Here is a 17,017-nt window from a genome sequence, read left to right as displayed (position 1 = left end):
TTCAGCCGGGCCAAGGGAGCTGGGAGAGGGAAATGGCTCACAGATTCCTGGGAAGCCAAAGCTTGACCTTAAGTGTATTTGGTGGTAATGAGGCTGCAGAGACAAACATTCATGTGCTAAACGTTTTAAAACTCTCTCTTTGTAAATGGAGCATGGTTAGTCTAATTCTGCACTCCAGTGACAGGCACAAGGACAGATGCTGGACCTTGAGACATACAAAAGTGACAAAGCAGGCTGATGAATAAGATGTCATCTCTTCTACCCACGACGAAGTCATCCTGGTTGAGGTTAGGCAGGGACACACAAAATTGTGCCTTGAATGTAGAAGTACAGCAAGCACCAATGGGGCGCATCTGTTCCTGTCCTGGGACAGGAAGGGCATAGGTGACACCAGAGACTAGGAAAGCCTCTGCTGGAGGGGAAGAGCCCCTTGGTAGGGGGAAGAGACAAGGCTTGACTGGTTTGCTGTGGAGGGGGTGGTGTGCAATGGCTGCCGTCCCGCCCTCTGAGGCAGAGGCAGGGAACAGTTAGGAGCTCCCAGGTGCATCTCAACTGCCACAGCATCTCAGCCTTGGAGTCTCTCATGTGTACAGTACGCGTTTCCTTTAAAAAAAAAATCAGAGAAACAACATCCTTAAAGCCAACCAGTTTCTTTCCACCTGACCCTGCTTTCTCCTGTAACTGAGGACAGCCTCAGAGAAGACACTATGTGGTCTCTGAAAAGGTGGCCAACCGTAGGCAACAGGGGAGTGAGGACACAGCAGCCTTCTGATCTCACCGTGGACACAGTAGTGAACTGAGAGTCAGTTCAGGAGGATTTAAAAAGGTTCTCCGGGCCTGGTTTAAGATGCTCCATTTTCAGATATTCTTGGTAAAATCTGGAGTGCAGGAGAGATGCAGCTATAGACCTAGTTAGGTGACATCAGCAGGTCACTCCTGAGCAGGTCATAGGGTAGGAGAGAATGGGGCGTGGTACATAAAGGTTATGGCAGGGTCACGGGCACCATCCTGTATACAGGGTGGGGAATGGGCAGGGAGGGGGTAGGGATGCAAAGTAAGCCCCTCCCCCAAGTTGGATGTAACCCCTGAATTCCCATGGCAGTGCATCTGTACTCCTGTATCTCTTGCCGCATGCATGAGGGTAGGAGTTGGTCTGGTTCATCTTTGCTTCCTCAACAGTGACTGATCTGTGCCTTGTGCCAAAGCAATATTGTGTAACTAGAGGACTCTAGAGCTAGGCTGGCTGCATTGGAATCCTGGACTTTCTACTAACATTTGTATTTCACAGATGTTATCTCGTTTCAATAATGAAGACATTGAGGTAAAATGACTTCTTCAGTTATTCATGCATTCATTCAACAAATATTTATTGAGAGCCGAGGCACTGATGGGATAGAGATAAAAATCTCTGCACTCATAAAGCTTGCATTCTAGTGTGAGGGGATAAACAATAAACCAACAAATATGTAAAATGGGTAGGATGTCAGACTGTAATCACTGCTATGGAGAAAAGTAAAGCTAGGAAGAGGCTTTTTCAACGGAAGGATCAGAAAAGGCCTCCTGTGCAGGTTGAGCAGAGACCTGGTGGAGTTGGGGAGCTGCCTTGTGGTATTTAGCTGAGCATCCTAGGAAGGGCAGGGTCCTGATGGGAGTCTGGTGTGTCCATGGATCAGCAAGGAGGTCATAATGTTTTGTTATTTGTCCAGGATTAATCAATACAAAGCTTGAGTCCCAGGCTAGCGCCTGAACATTTTCTTATTTCATGGGCGCTGCAAATTTTATAACCGCAGGTTTTACTTTTTTTCCTTCTAAATATCTTTATTTGAATATCTTTAGTAAATAAGTTGACTTTAAGTTCTTTATTTCTTTTGAGATGGGGTCTTGCTATGTTGCTCAGGCTGGTCTTGAACTCCTGGGCTCAAGTGATCCTCCTGTCTCGGCCTTCCAAAGTGTTGGGATTACAGGCATGAGCCACCATGCCTGGCTGATGCTAAATTCTTAACATGCCTAGTATTTTTTTTTTTATAATTTTAGCCATTTTTACATGTACAACTCAGTGGCATTAAGTACAATCAATGTCATGTAGCCATGACCACTATCCATCTCCAAAACTTTTCCAACATTCCAAACAAAAGTTCTGTATCCATTAAGCTGTAACTCTCTTCCCTCACCTCCATTGCTGGGTAATGTCTACTCTATTTCTAGCTCTATGAATTTGCCTGTTCCAGATATTATTTCACTTAGCATGTTTTCAAGGTTCATCTATTTTGTAGCATTATAATTTTACTTTTTTATGGCTGAATAGTATTCCATTGTATATGTAGTATATATCACATTTTACTTACCCATTCACCTGTTGGTCATATGGGTTGTTCCCACATTTTGGCTGTCATGAGTAATGCTGCTGTGAACATTGATGTACAAGTATTTGAGTTACTGCTTTGAGTATAAGTCTAGAGGTGGAATTGCTGGGTTACATGGTAATTCTACAATTAACATTTTTAAAGACCACTGAACTGTTTCTCACAGAGGCTACACCATTTTCCACTCCCAGCAGCAATCTACAAGGGTTCCAGTTTTTCCACATCTTTTGCCGACGGTTTTCCTTTTTTCTTTTTTGAGCTCCCGGGTTTTCACAGGGCATATTTTCATTTTTTAAATAGCCATCCTAATAGGTGTGTGAAACGGTACCTCGTTGTGGTTCAGATACTACTTTTTTCACTGACTACTGGAAATAGAGGCAAATTTGTGATGCATCTTTAATAGGGGTGTATATATATATATGTGTGTGTATATAAATATAAATATATATATATATATGCATATAATTTTTTTTTTTAAAGCGACTGGGGCTTGCCATCTTGCCCAGGCTGGTCTCCAACTCCTGGCCTCAAGGGATCCTCCCATGTCATCTTCCCCAAGTGTTGGGATTACAGGCATGAATCACGGTACCTGGCTGTTGTGTGTGTGTGTGTGTGTGTGTATAGTTTCTGTTCTTGTATTTTACAAACCTTTGTGTCAAAGGCTGACTTTCAATAGATTGCAGTGAGGGAGCTGCTCTGCCCCATGTACAAAACCCCAAATGATGTATATATTTTTATGTTTGGCCCGAGTGGCTCTTTTTATGACCCAATTCTAAATTTATAGCAGTGGTTCTCAACTAGCAGTGATTTTCATTCTCTGTCCTTCCTGCTGGTGACATTTGACGATGTCTGGAGACATTTTGGGTTGTCCCAACTAAAGGAGGGGGTGCTACTGGCATCTACTGGGTAGACGCCAGGGATGCTGCAAAACATCCTACAATGTACAGGAGAGCCTTCCAAAACAGAATTATTTGGCTATTTCCAAATGTCAGTGCCAAGGTGGAGACTCCCGGGATTACAGCTTGTCATATTTCAGGTATCTTCAAAACGTGTCTTAATTCCTGTTGGGAATAAAGCAGAATATATAGTAAGCTCTTGCTTGTGAACTAAATGACATTAACATTGTGATAAAGATGCAAAAGGTATAACTTTCCTTTTATGATAGTATCTATAGGTGTATTCAAATTACATATAATTGAATGTATTTATTGAATTAGTTGCTAATAACCTAAAGTACAATGTGAGATGAAAATACTGCTATTGATATTTCCAAAAAATTACCATGTTCCTGAAGGAAACAAACCTAGACATCTTTCACTAAAGATGGTCTTTCATTAAATTAAAAAATATTTACTGGGCCGGGCGTGGTGGCTCATGACTGAAATCCCAGCACTTTGGGAGGCCGAGGCAGACGGATCACCTGAGGTCGGGAGTTCGAGACCAGCCTGACCAACATGGAGAAACCCCGTCTCTACTAAAAATACAAAATAGCTGGGTGTGGTGGCGCATTCTTGTAATGATTATGTGTAATCATATGCACATAAAAGTATGCACAGCTACTCAGGAGGCTGAGGCAGGAGAATCACTTGAACCCGGGAGGCGGAGGTTGCAGTGAGCCAAGATCGTGCCATTGCATCCCAGCCTGGGCAACAAGAGTGAAACTCCGTCTCAAAAAAAAAAAAAAAAATTCACTGAATGCAATCACGTGCCAGATTCTCTGTTTAGCACTAAAAATATGTGGGTGGACCAGGTGGATGTAGTCCCTGCACCTTCGGAGCACAAACTTCGCTAATGAACATTTCACATCAGGCCAACCTTTTTTTTTTTTTTTTTTTTTTTTGACACAGAGTCTTGCTCTGTCGCCCAGGCTGGAGTGCAGCAGTGTGATCATGGCTCACTGCAACCTTCACCTCCCGGGTTCAAGCGATTCTTCTGCCTCAGCCTCCTGAGTAGCTGTGAGTACAGGCATGCACCACCACACCTGGCTAATTTTTGTGTTTTTAGTAGAGACAGGGTTTCACCATGTTGGCCAGGCTGCTCTCGAACTTCCGAGCTCAAGTGATCTGCCCGCCTCAGCCTCCAAAAGTACTGGGATTATAGGTGTGAGCCATTGCGCCCCACCCATTCGTTAACAGTGTTTTGATGCCCCTCCTCTTTTAAAGTTGAAAAGCTGAAGGAAACAGAAATTCTTATAAAATGGAAAACTTTAATTGTTTAAAGCAAAGGCACAAGTAAACATTTCAGGTTATCATACAATGTTACAATAAAAAATTCCAACAGTAAAATGAAACACATTATAACTTTGCTTCTTGGTAGTATACTGAATGTATTATTCTATCATCTCCTCTTTGGAGTAAAAAGAAGGGATAGGCAGATCAATGGATGTGATGTAAAAACTTGGATCATAAATAGCATTCACTATACCTTTAACCAGAAATTAAATTTCAGTAGAATTAAAATTAATTTTTTAAAACTTAGTTTTGTTAATAATAGAGCAGCAGTAACTTTCAAGCTAAAACTCATTGTTTTAGTAAGTAAATAATTGATTTCATGAAATGTTCGCTGTCAATGTCTGGTATGTTAATATACATTAATCAAGCTGGTCATGAAACAGTTTTACGAAAATATAATTCATATACTTATTTTACTTTAAACCTGAATATTACAGTGTATTATATAAAAGATAAATGAGAATAAGGAACTAAGTTATTTCTTATGATGTCAGAAATAATATACTTAAAAAGGTGTAGAACTTATTTTCAATCAAAGGCACTATCTGGAGAGTTAACAAGCTGCATCATGTTCAGAGTTGAGAAAAAGTTTTTCTCCTTCCCAAGTAACTGGCTGATTAGTTGAAACCTGACATCTCAGTTAGCAAACACTGAATACCTAGTATCTAGCCAAAAAACAAACAAACAAAAAAGACGGTGGGGGTAGAACTTGTGTAAAGTTACATCTTTGACTTCTTTTCCCAGGAAGAAATTTTTTTTTTTTTTTTAAGAGACAGGGTCTTGCCATGTTGCCCAGGTTGGAGTGCAGTGGTTATTCTTTCACAGGCGTGATCATTACACACTACAGCCCCAAACTCCTGTACTCTAGTGATCCTCCTGCCTCAGCCTCTTGAGTAGCTGGGACTATAGGAGTGTGCCAATTTTTAAAAAGGCTGTTGAAGTGTTTTCTTGATCTAAAAGTGTCTGTTTCATTAATTCAATGCAATTTCCATTTTATTCACATCACTTGTATCCTCTGCTCGCAGCTTGTTAACCCAGGATGGCAATGACACCAGGAAGGTAATTATCCCAAGGGAGCAAGCTTTCTTATTATGAGTCATTTCATTCACTTTTCTCCCCTGAATATTACTCAACTCTAAGTGTTTAACTTAATAACATTTAAATATCACAAAATGTCAGTGATTAAATAAAATTCATCAAGAGAACATTGTTCAATGCTTCAAAGTCTTGAACAACATACTTACATTAATTTGAATGAAAAGGAGTCAAACCAGGGCATAATATCCTACTGCATCCTAAAGGCCTGGGAGATTTTAAACTCTTCTAAGGTGTATTTGAATCAGATCTTCAAAGAAAAGAGTGTTATTTCTAGTTTTTTGTTGTCCAAATTACAAGAGTTTCAATGGATTAAGGTTTCCTTACCATGATTCTTTAAACACCTAATTCCTAATCAGAAATGGTACTTAAGAATATCAAAGTTTAGAATTCAAACATGATTCTAGAAAATTTCTTATCTTAAAGTCAAACTATAACCTTCATTCAATAAAGCATACCCTTAAAGGTCTGTGATGCATGCCTTAAAGAACAGTGATGGGATTCTGGAGTTCTTTCCTTTCTTTCTCCTTCTCCAAAGATACAGATATCTTTCTACAGTTTTCTATGGAATAAGAGACTTCATCATATAAAATGGCTGGCATGTTTTCCCTTTTGAATAGTTCTGAGTATAAGATCCACCATGAAATTTCATGTTTCCAAATCATAAGCTTAATAGCAAAAGCAAACAATTTGACCTACCACTGAGCTAAATTGAAGAAGAAAAACCTGCATTTTAGAGTATCTGTTATCAAGGGTTAGCAAACCTTTTCTGTAAAGGATCAGATAAATATTTTAGGCTACCTGGGCCATATGGTCTCCCTTGCAATGACTCAACTCTGCTACTGTAGCACAAAGCAGCCATAAACAATATTTAAAAGGGTAAGCATGGGTGTGTCCCAATAAAACTTTACTTATGGACACTGCAATTTGAATTTCATATAATTTTCATGTGACACAAAATATCAGTCTTTGGAATTTTTTCCCCAACTATTTAAAAAAGTAAAAACTGTCAGCTGACTGGAATAGCTTGTAGGCTGCAGTTTGCTGACCCCTGGTCTAGATCATTCAGATTTCTTGATGTGAGGGTCCAAGCAATAATGTGGCCATGCATCATCTCACTTCACTTGGACACTGATAGCTTTCTGGGCTGATAGTATAGAACTCCGAACAAAAATCCCCAAAAGCACAAGACAATCCTACGAGTAAATAGTATCTACACTTACAGACTGTGTAGAGCTTGTAAGTGTTGATACTCATATATCTATCTGTATATATATTCAGGAAACATTTAAATCAAATTCATTTAAATTACATTGTCAAAAAAGCAGGGAATTGCCAGGTGTGGTGGCTTACGTCTAGTAATCCCAGCACTTTGGGAGGTCAAAGCGGGTGGATCACCTGAGGTCAGAAGTTTGAGATCAGCCTGGCCAACATAGCGAAACCCCATCTCTACTAAAAATACAAAAATTAGCCAGTTGTGGTGGCGTGCACCTGTAGTCCCAGCTACTTGGGAGCTGAGGCAGGAGAATCGCTTGAACCCGGGAGGTGGAGGTTGCAGTGAGCCAAGATCGTACCACTGTACTCCAGCCTGGGTTACAGAGTGAGACTTCATCTCAAAAAACAAAAATAAAAACAAAACACAGAATTGAGAAATTCTTCAGCTGAACCTTTTCAAAAGCTTTGGTGTTAGGGAGATCTAGGTTAAAATCTTGGCTCTTGCTGGGCGCAGTAGCTCGCACCTGTAACCCCCACACTTTGGGAGGCTGAGGCAGGAGGACCACTTGAGGCCAGGAATTCAAGACCAGCCTGGACAACACAGTGAGACACTTGTCTCTATATTAAAAAAAATCTTGGCTCTGCTACTTACTAGCTTGTAACCACAGATAAGTTATTTAACCACCAGAATTTAGCCTGGTGTTAAGGACAGACACAGGGGTATGTTTTCAATTTCATTTCTCAGGCAAGCAAATAGCTACAAAAACCTTGCTGGAAAGCCTAGTCCACAATGTACCTGAAGGCTTAACTCCTAGTTTTTGACAGAAAACTACTTTTATCTCTTCTATTCTATTTCATAATTTTTTTTGCCGCATGCAACATACTGTGCAAAACTGTGCCTCCACACATACTGAATTCTACTTTTCTCTTCCAAGGCTTTTTCCATAGGTTAACAAAATGTTTTTTTCATAGGCTAACAAAAATAAGAGTAGAAAGTACCCAGTCAACATATTCATGTCGTCTTTCCATAGTGCAAGTATAATTTGGGTGTTTTCTCTATCAGTGACAGGCATCCTGTTCTCTAGGAAATAATATCTAAATGATATAGGAAAAACTGGTAGGAAAGGATTCTTATGGCTTTATCTATAGAACAAAAACTAGAGATTCTGAAGATCATGTTAATAGATTATTTGTAGATACAATTGCTATGTTTCTTGGACCTTAGCCCATTGCTTAAATTATATTCAGTAGAATATTAGCACTAATATGTGCTATAACCTCTTCAGTCATGAAAAATTTAGTAGTTACATACACATGAAATAAAAGATTCCACCAATAGTGTTTTTGAACAGGCATCAGTTATGAATCTGCTAGTGTTGAATGCTAAGCAAAATACTAAAGCTCTTAAAACATTAGTGTTTTATTTTTAACTTTTAACCTATTATTTACAGAAGTCCTGTTAGATGCTGAAAGCAGTCATTGTGCAACATGTATGTTCTTCATATAAAATGATGTTCAATGTTAGGTGGTACAGATTTATAAATATGTACAAATAAACAGTATGTCTGTAGTTAACCTACTACTCTAGTAACCAACACATGGAAGCATCATATGCACATAGAAGTTAAATATTAAAACAAAACTTAAAACTCTCAAAACAGATAATCATGAATTTGTGTTTATGAAATTATATAGAATAAAGGCTTTGTGTGTGGGGACTTCCAGTGGCCCACCAATAATTTTCATGAAAAAATAAAAATAATAATAAAAAAACCTCCCAGACACAAACACACAAGGTAGGCTGGGTGCAGTGGCCCACGCCTGTAATCCCAGCACTTTGGGAGCTGAGGTGGGTGGATCACTTGAGGTCAGGAGTTCGAGACCAGCCCAGCCAACATGGTGAAACCCCATCTCTACTAAAAATACAAAAAATTAGCCAGGCGTGGTGGTATACACCTATAGTCCCAGGTACTCGGGAGGCTGAGGCAGGAAAATTGCTTGAACCTGGGAGGCAGAGGTTGCAGTAAGCTGAGATCACACCACAGCACTCCAGCCTAGGTGACAGAGTGAATCTCCGTCTTAAAAAAAAAAACCAATAAAAAAAACAAAACACAAGGTAAATCAGATGTATGTCTTGGTCAAATGTCTGTAGACAGCCACCTTGAGAACAAATTGATAAACATAAATACACAATTTGCTCACTGAGCATAAAATATTGCACAAGAGCAGTTTTGTCCGAAGAAAATTCAATTTTCCATAGTTTTGAACTTCAGAATGGTTCCCACATATAGATATAGTTGCATTTTCTAAACAAGAAACATTAATATTCATAATACTGTTAGAACCTTGTTTTACACATTAACCATATACCAGTCTACTTTATGGCAATGGTAAATCAGTGGTAAAGATTTGGCAAAGATAAAAAGGCAGATAAGACTGTAAAATATATATATATATATGTACATATGAAACAAACTATTTCCAAAAAGCCCTAATCATATGATAACTGATCCCTTAAATAAATCCATAGTCTAGGTCACAGTGATGGTCAGACAGTGGTTGAATACGACTCTCTTCTTCTCGGGGGCTGCTCCTTTTGAACCACTTGGTTGCTCTCTCTGGTCTCCAGCACACTGTCTTCTGTTTCGCTCTCACTACCATCTGCCACTGCGGGGTCCAAAGACATCGAGCCAGATTTTCCGTGCAAAGGAAAACCAACACCGGTTTCCTGTAAGGAATTATCTATAAAATCTTCATCGGAGGAATGGAATGATTCATCATCTCCTATTAAATGGTTGACAATGTGGATTCCATCAAAAGGAGGTTGGCCTGAGAAGCCCCTCTGGCCTTTTAGGCACCTGAGCTGTTAAAACAAAATCCAAGTTAATATAGTCAAATGGGGGAAACACACACACGCCAAAAAGCAAACATTCCATGTTTAAGGAAGAAGATGCCTTATTATTTTTCTATTTACAGGTATAATCATAGTTACTAATTTTTGAGTGCCTTCTATGTGTTATATAATGGGCTTATAATTATTATTTTTTTTTTTTTTTGAGACAGGTCTCAGTCTCACTTTGTCACCCAGGCTGGAGTGCAGTGGTGTGATCTTGGCTCACTGCAACCTCTGCCTCCCAGGCTTAAGCAATTCTCCCACCTCAGCCTCCTGAGTAGCTGGGACTACAGGCGTGTGCCACCATGCCTGGCTAATTTTTTTTTATTTTTTGTAGACACGGGGTTTCACCATGTTGCCCAGGCTGGTCTCAAACTCCTGGGCTCAAGCAATCTGCCTGCCTCAGTCTCCCAAAGTGTTGGGATTACAGGTGTGAGCCACCACACCTGGCCTGTAACTTATTTTAATTGAATCATAACAACCGTCCTATGTGATAGATTTTAGTATTTACTTTTCTCATTCTACAGATCAGGAAATGGAGACTCAGGAAGAGTAACTTGCTAAGGACATATATAGCTAGTAGCAAAGTTTAGATTCAAATTAAATCTTCATTATACTAGAGATAATATAATGGACTCCATGTACCCATCACCTAATTTCAACAAGTAACACCCATCATGGACAATCTTTTTACATTACACCCCTCTTGTTCCTGGATAATTTTGAGGTAAACCCCAGACACCCTATCAGTTTATCTGTAAATATTTTGCTGGTATTTCTAGAAGGTATGAACTTAAAAACCATACTATCACACACACTATCTTGAGAGAATGTCTCCATAGTTCTGTAAATGATGAAAATGATTTATAAATCATTAAAACTTTGCTAAGAGTCTTCATCCTGTTATAATAGCCCAAAGGCCAGCATATCACTGTCACTCACAGTGGGGGAGGAATGCTGCTTCCCACTCATGAGGTTTCCTTCTGCATGGGGGGAGTGCCAGTCGGGTATAACATTTCTGCCTTCTCTCCCCATCTCCCCCTGGGGAGAAGGTGGGGCTTCTCTTAGTGGGGAGGAGGACAGAGGAATGCTATGCCTCACTCATCTCTTTTCCCTTTCTTCCCATCCTTTAGAACAAGGCTCTAGTCCTCAATCCCTGGAGTTTTACAGCACAAGACCCTCACATGAGGAGGCTTAAGGAGGTCAAAAGCTACCTGTTACTGGGTGGGCAAGTCTGACTAATTCTAGAGTTTAGTATTGAAAAAATTGTGCCACATTAAAATCTAAACCACATTTTCCAAAACCAGTTTTATCAGAATTAAAACTGATTTATTTTCATCATCTGCCACTTCTCTGCTCAAGTTTCCTCAAACTCCCAAACCCACAACCATGCTAGTACCAGTTCTACTCACACACAATTAAGTCATCAGCTCTGCCCTCAAGAGTTTATGTTTTAAATATGAAGTTTGATTTTGACATTCTGTCACTTATTTCATTTCTCTCATGCACATGAATTTTCTCCTACAATCAAGTAGAAGAGTGAAAAACCAAAACCAAAAACAAGAATTAGCTACCAAATATCTACTCTGACTATTAAGAATCTTGCTAAAATATGCTCCACGTCTCCTACCCTCATCCTTGTTTCTCAGGGACAAACTCCTAGTCACAATCTTTCAATTCTTTAGATAAAGGCAATGTGAAATATTCAGGAAATATTACATACACTTTCAAAACTAACGGTTCTGAGAATAAAGACATTACAGCCTCACCATAATACCTCCCAGCTTTCCTGAAAGACTTCCAGGAAGAAGTGAAGAAACCTCAGCACTTCCCTGCTTGTATATGACAACAAGAATCAGCAGGGATGCAGGGACTCAGAACATGATGTCTGGCCCAAGCAGACCTTCAACTATATTCCTGTGCCCTAGACCAAGTGGACAAATTTATAGTGAGGTACAATGTAATTTAAATAATACCATTCTCCTTGGCCGAACAGAGGGATCTATACTTGGAGTTGAATCTTTAGGAAAAGGGCATATAGCACCACAAAGGCCTCCTCAAGGTTGTGATACCCACTGCATTGTTACAACTGCCACGTTCTGATGCAACATCCTATCGCCATATTGCAACACACGATTTATAGCTCCAAGTGTTAAGTCAGTTAATCTCTTCCTTTCTCTTTTTCCCCCGGACCTTTTTGAAGAAATCATATGGAACATGTGTCTTCCTTCTTCCTGGCTGTTATAAAGGAGGAGTATGGCAGAAGAACCACAACTTCCCAACTGTTTGGAAAGCTGCAGCTTTCCTTTGCTCTAACAAAATTTATTGCAATTAAAACACTGCAGCCTCATCATCAGATGTAATTATAGAAAATTAACTATAGGTTGAAGGGTCACTTCCTCAACATCAAAGGAATCTCATTGAGAGCTGTTAATATGGAATAGCAAAGGTAAAGGAATTTATTGGTGGAGAGAAAAAATGGTGAAGGTAAGCGACTATCTGGTAAAACTGAAGCTATCCCTTGGTTATCTGTCCCTTAGACTTAGGTGTGTGCACACTGGATCTGATGAGGGAGGAGTCCTATACTAGGCCTGGAAGTGGGCCTTTGGGGAAGGAATTCCAGGGTACTGACTACCCAGAATATGTTCTAGAAGGGGCTGCATGAACTTCAGGTAGACATGTCTTCTGGGAGTCCTCATCCTGTGGAAAGGGGTTTGGCTAGAAGAAAGCCACAGCTGGGCCCTCTAAAGTGTAGTCCTGGCTATCTGATCTAAATGGTATACTGCTTACCCTTATTACCAGACTTTCAGGGGCAAACTATATTTGGGCAACAACAAAAAGCAGACAGACAATCAACCTTCCCAACTCTCCCTTTCCTCCAAAAAAAAAAAAAAAACAAATCCTTATGTGTATTATCAGTAGCAAACTGAGATTAGCGTATTTCAAAATGTAATCCACTAGTCATCTGCATAAGAACTGAGGATCTCTGTCAAAAATGTAGAATCCCTCTTGAGATCCAAGGATTTTGAATCCTTTTGAAAAGTGAAATCCCAGAATATACATTTTTTACATGCATCTCAGGAAATTTTGAAATATGGTCGGACCTCTATATCAGTGGGACCCACATTCATGGATTCAGACAATTGTGGGTCCAAAATAATTAGGAGAAAAAAAAGGATGGTTTCCTCTGTACTGAACATGTACCGACTCTTTTCTTGTCATCATCCCCTAAACGATACAGTATAACAACTATTTACATCGCATTTACATTGGATTAGGTGCTAAAAGTAATCTAGAGATGAGTCAGAGTATATGGGAGGATGTCTGTAGGTTATACGCAAACGCTACATCATTTTATATATGGAACTTGAGCATCCATGGATTTTGGTATCCATAGGGATCCTGAAACCAATCCCCCATAGATATCAAGGGATGACTGTGCTCTAAACTCTCAGAATCACCGTGGTAGACCCTCTAGTTCAAATAAAATGGGGCTGAGACAGAAAGAAGTTGATTTAGCTGAAATGGAACTCTTAATTATTTAGGACAAAAGTCCTTCTGAACTATGGACATCTGACTAGTGTCTGGTATATAGAAATGGATGCGATCTTTCCAGTAGTACAACCAAGCTGTTCTGGGCCAATTCTACCACCTGATGGTTGACACAAGGAAAACTGTTTAAACGAACTTTTTCTGCAACTTTCTTCTTGTGGTATAGAGGTAGGGGCTAAAGACCTATATGGCTAAAAAGCCTGAATAACTCTGATGCACATCTCAGAATAGGGACCACTACTCTAGGCAATGGCTTTTGTTTGTATTTTGGTTTTGTTTGAAATCTCTTTGGGCTCATCAGGGAATCAGGAATCTGATAAAAACTATCCACTTGAAAATTACACATACATAATTTATTATATATATGCTTTTTTTTTTTTTGGTCGGGGGGAGACAGGGTCTGACACTGTTGCCCGGGCTGGAGTGCAGTGGTGCAAACTCAGTTCACTGCAACCGCTGCCTCCTGGGCTTGAGCGATGTTCCTGCTTCAGCCTCCCAAGTAGCTGGGACTACAGGTGCATGGCACCACACCTGGAAAACTTTTGTATTTTTTGTAGAGACGGGGTTTTGCCATTGTTGCCCAGCTGGTCTTGAACTCCTGAGCTCAAGCCATCTGTCTGCCTCGGCCTCCCAAAGTGCTGGGATTACAGGTGTGAACCACCATGACTGGCGAAGCATGTGCTTTTGAGGCCCATTGTCTTTCCTAATTTTTGAATACATACTACATGAGTATCTTCAAACACCGAGCAACAACAAAAATTCTTTGTGAAATGCCAGTAAAAACAAAAAGTATTATATTTCCAGGTAAAATGAGACACAGGTTTTTTAAAGTCACTGAATGTGCATGGAAGTATTTTTGAGACTCACTAAGGAAATAGAGGCACCAGCACTCTCTGTAATTTTTAGTAAAAGACTCCTATCTGAGGGAATCTTGGGATTCCCCAAAAAAGAATCTCAGTTTGATCACCCTACAATGAAGGTCAACAAGTCCTACCCAGGAATTCGAAACACCTATCAGTCTTTAGTTCCCTAGTCTTGAAGTTTGAGTAGAGTCACATATTACCAGAGAATTTGAGGATAGTATCTCCGAGAAACCAGAAAAAAACACAATTAGGAGAGAAGAGACTCTCTGGGAAGAAGAAAACTTTTAAACATCATTTATTGCCTCTGCAGACACTGCATCTGTGTAAAAATAACAGGATGCTTTAAAAAAAAAAAAAAAAACAGGTCTTAGACGTAAATTTCTCTTACCTGAAAGTCATGAGCTTCGAGACTGAAAGGGCCTAGCAAGTGTCCAGGACAGTGGATAAAAGTAGACCTATACCATGATACATCACAGTGAAGTTTCAGGACACTTGAAAGAAAGAAAAGGTAAAGCTTCCTGCCAAAAGTAAAAACATGTTTTATATAAAAGATTTAAGAATCAGAATGGCATCAGACTCTCCCTGCAAAAGACAGAGCAGTACCTTCAAAATTCTGAGAAAAAATACTGTCTACATTAAAATTTTTATAATTATCTTCAATTTTTAAAATACCCACTCAAACTATCAAATAAATGTGAGGCTAAGTAAGAGTTAAGACCTACAAGGCCTTTTTTTGTTTTGTTTTTTAAAATTCTTTTGGATCAATCATGAGATGTAGAATCTAATAAAACCTCTTTATGGTAAACTAATGTAAACTAATGATGTAGATCCCGTAAATTAATCTAACAACAATCATTACATTAGTAGAATGGTGGGATAAAAAGTCTGTGGGTTCATGGTGGGGGTGAGGAGAATGAAAAAGAGATAAATCTTTCCCCATGTAAAGATGCCAAAACTGAACACTCAAGAATTAGCGGCCAGATATGGTGGCTCACATCTGTAATCCTAGCACTTTGGGAGGCTAAGGTGGGTGAATCGCTTGAGCCTAGGAGTATGAGACCAGCCTGGGCAACAATGTGAGACCCTGTCTCTACAAAAAACACAAAAATTAGCTGGGCGTGGTGGCGTGTACCTGTAGTCCCAACTACTCAGGAAGCTGAGGTGGGAGGATTGCATGAGCACAGGAGGTCAAGGCTGCAGTGAGCTATGATCCCACCACCACTGCATTCTAGCCTGGGTGATAGAGTGCAACCCTGTCTAAAAAAAAAAAAAAAAAAAAAAAAAGAATTAGTTTGAAAATAGTGGCCTGCAAAAAGCAAGTATCAGATTGCTTCTTTTTTTTTTTTGAGACAGGGTCTCACTCTGTCACCCAGGCTGGAGTACAGTGGCATGATCTCAGCTCATTGCAGACTCTACCTCCCAGGCTCAGGTGATCCTCCCACCACAGCCTTCCGAGTAGCTGGGACTACAGGCGTGGGCCACCACCCCTGGCTAATTTGTGTATTTTCTTTACAGACGGAGTTTCACTATGTTGCCCAGGCTGGTCTCAAACTCTTGGGCTCATGCAATCCACCCACCTTTGCCTCCCAAAGTGCTGAGATTACAGGCCTTAAGCCACCCTGCCCAGCCAAGACTGCTTCTTTTTGTAAAACCCTTTTAATTATTCTTTGACTCTTTAAATTATATGATATGATATATAATCATATGAGATAAATTATATGATTTAAATTATATGATATGATTTATGTAAATTTAAATTATAATATCATTTAAATTATGATTTAATTTATATCATATATCATTTAAATTATATGATATGATAAATGTAAACATTAAAAAATTAAAACCTCCACTTCAAAAGAAGAAATAAAATATATGCTTTATCCAAAATTCAAAGACTGACAGCTGGGTGTTGTGGCTCACGCCTGTAATCCCAGCACTTTCGGAGACTGAGGCGGATGGATCACTTGAGGTCAGGAATTTGAGACCAGCCTGGCTAACATGGTGAAACCCCGTCTCTACTAAAAATACAAAGATTAGCCAGGTGTGGTGGTGCGTGCCTTTAATTCCAGCTACTCGGGAGGCTGAGGCAGGAGAATCGCTTGAACCCAGATGGCGGAGGTTGCAGTGAGCTAATTGCGCTACCTCACTCTAGCCTGGGCGACACAGTGAGACTCCATCTCAAAAAAAAAAAAAAAAAATTCAAAGACTGACATTAAATCATAATCAAATAGTGTCAAAAAATTATCAATGATTTCGTGGACTTCTTTTTTTGCGGGCATTTTAAAAGCTTAACAGCAGAAGAAACTACTGGAAATTGCCAAAAAAAGGTCTTGCATATAATTTTAGTTTTATTATTTACTACATAAACTATACCTCAACTAAAGGCACCTTAGAAAATAAAGCAATTCTACAACCCACAATCCTGAGATAATCAATTAACATTTTAATATAGCTTTCAAGATAATTTCTCTAACCTTACTTACTTTTCAAAAATGGATTGGTCATTACGCATGTTGTTTAATAACCTGCCTTTTCACTTAATAACATATCAAACATTTCTTGTTGTCATAATCTTTTACTGGCTGCATGGTATCTCATTTAGCAACGTGTCATCATCTGCTTAACTGATTTTATTTGGAAATTTAGCTTTCCATCTCCTCACAATAGCACTGCCATGAACTCAGTTTCTGAACTCACAGTTCTTCAGAGCCGTCTTATTCTTTCGTTAAGATATATGGCTAGAAATAAAAAATACAGCATGCGTTTTAACACTGAACTTTGAACACAGAACTTTGATTTCTA

At 39.5% G+C, this 17,017-nt stretch overlaps 1 protein-coding gene across 2 annotated transcripts in view; it reads right to left on the bottom strand.

Annotated features, from left to right (window-relative positions):
* Positions 1-8,959: 8,959 nt before the first annotated feature.
* Positions 8,960-17,017, bottom strand: part of EVI5 (ecotropic viral integration site 5) — a 275,206-nt gene continuing 267,148 nt past the window's right edge. The window contains exon 20 of one of the 2 annotated variants that reach the window (XM_030825042.1): positions 8,960-9,767. In XM_030825042.1, the coding sequence (XP_030680902.1) occupies positions 9,453-9,767 (315 nt within the window). In that variant the 3' untranslated portion in view covers positions 8,960-9,452. The remainder of the gene's footprint in view (positions 9,768-17,017) is intronic. The other variant, XM_030825043.1, reaches the window with a different exon arrangement.

Source organism: Nomascus leucogenys, chromosome 12, assembly GCF_006542625.1.
Source record: "Nomascus leucogenys isolate Asia chromosome 12, Asia_NLE_v1, whole genome shotgun sequence".
NCBI lineage: Eukaryota > Metazoa > Chordata > Mammalia > Primates > Hylobatidae > Nomascus > Nomascus leucogenys.
Note: the sequence above shows the minus strand (reverse complement) of the source record. Positions and strands in the feature narration are given on the sequence as shown.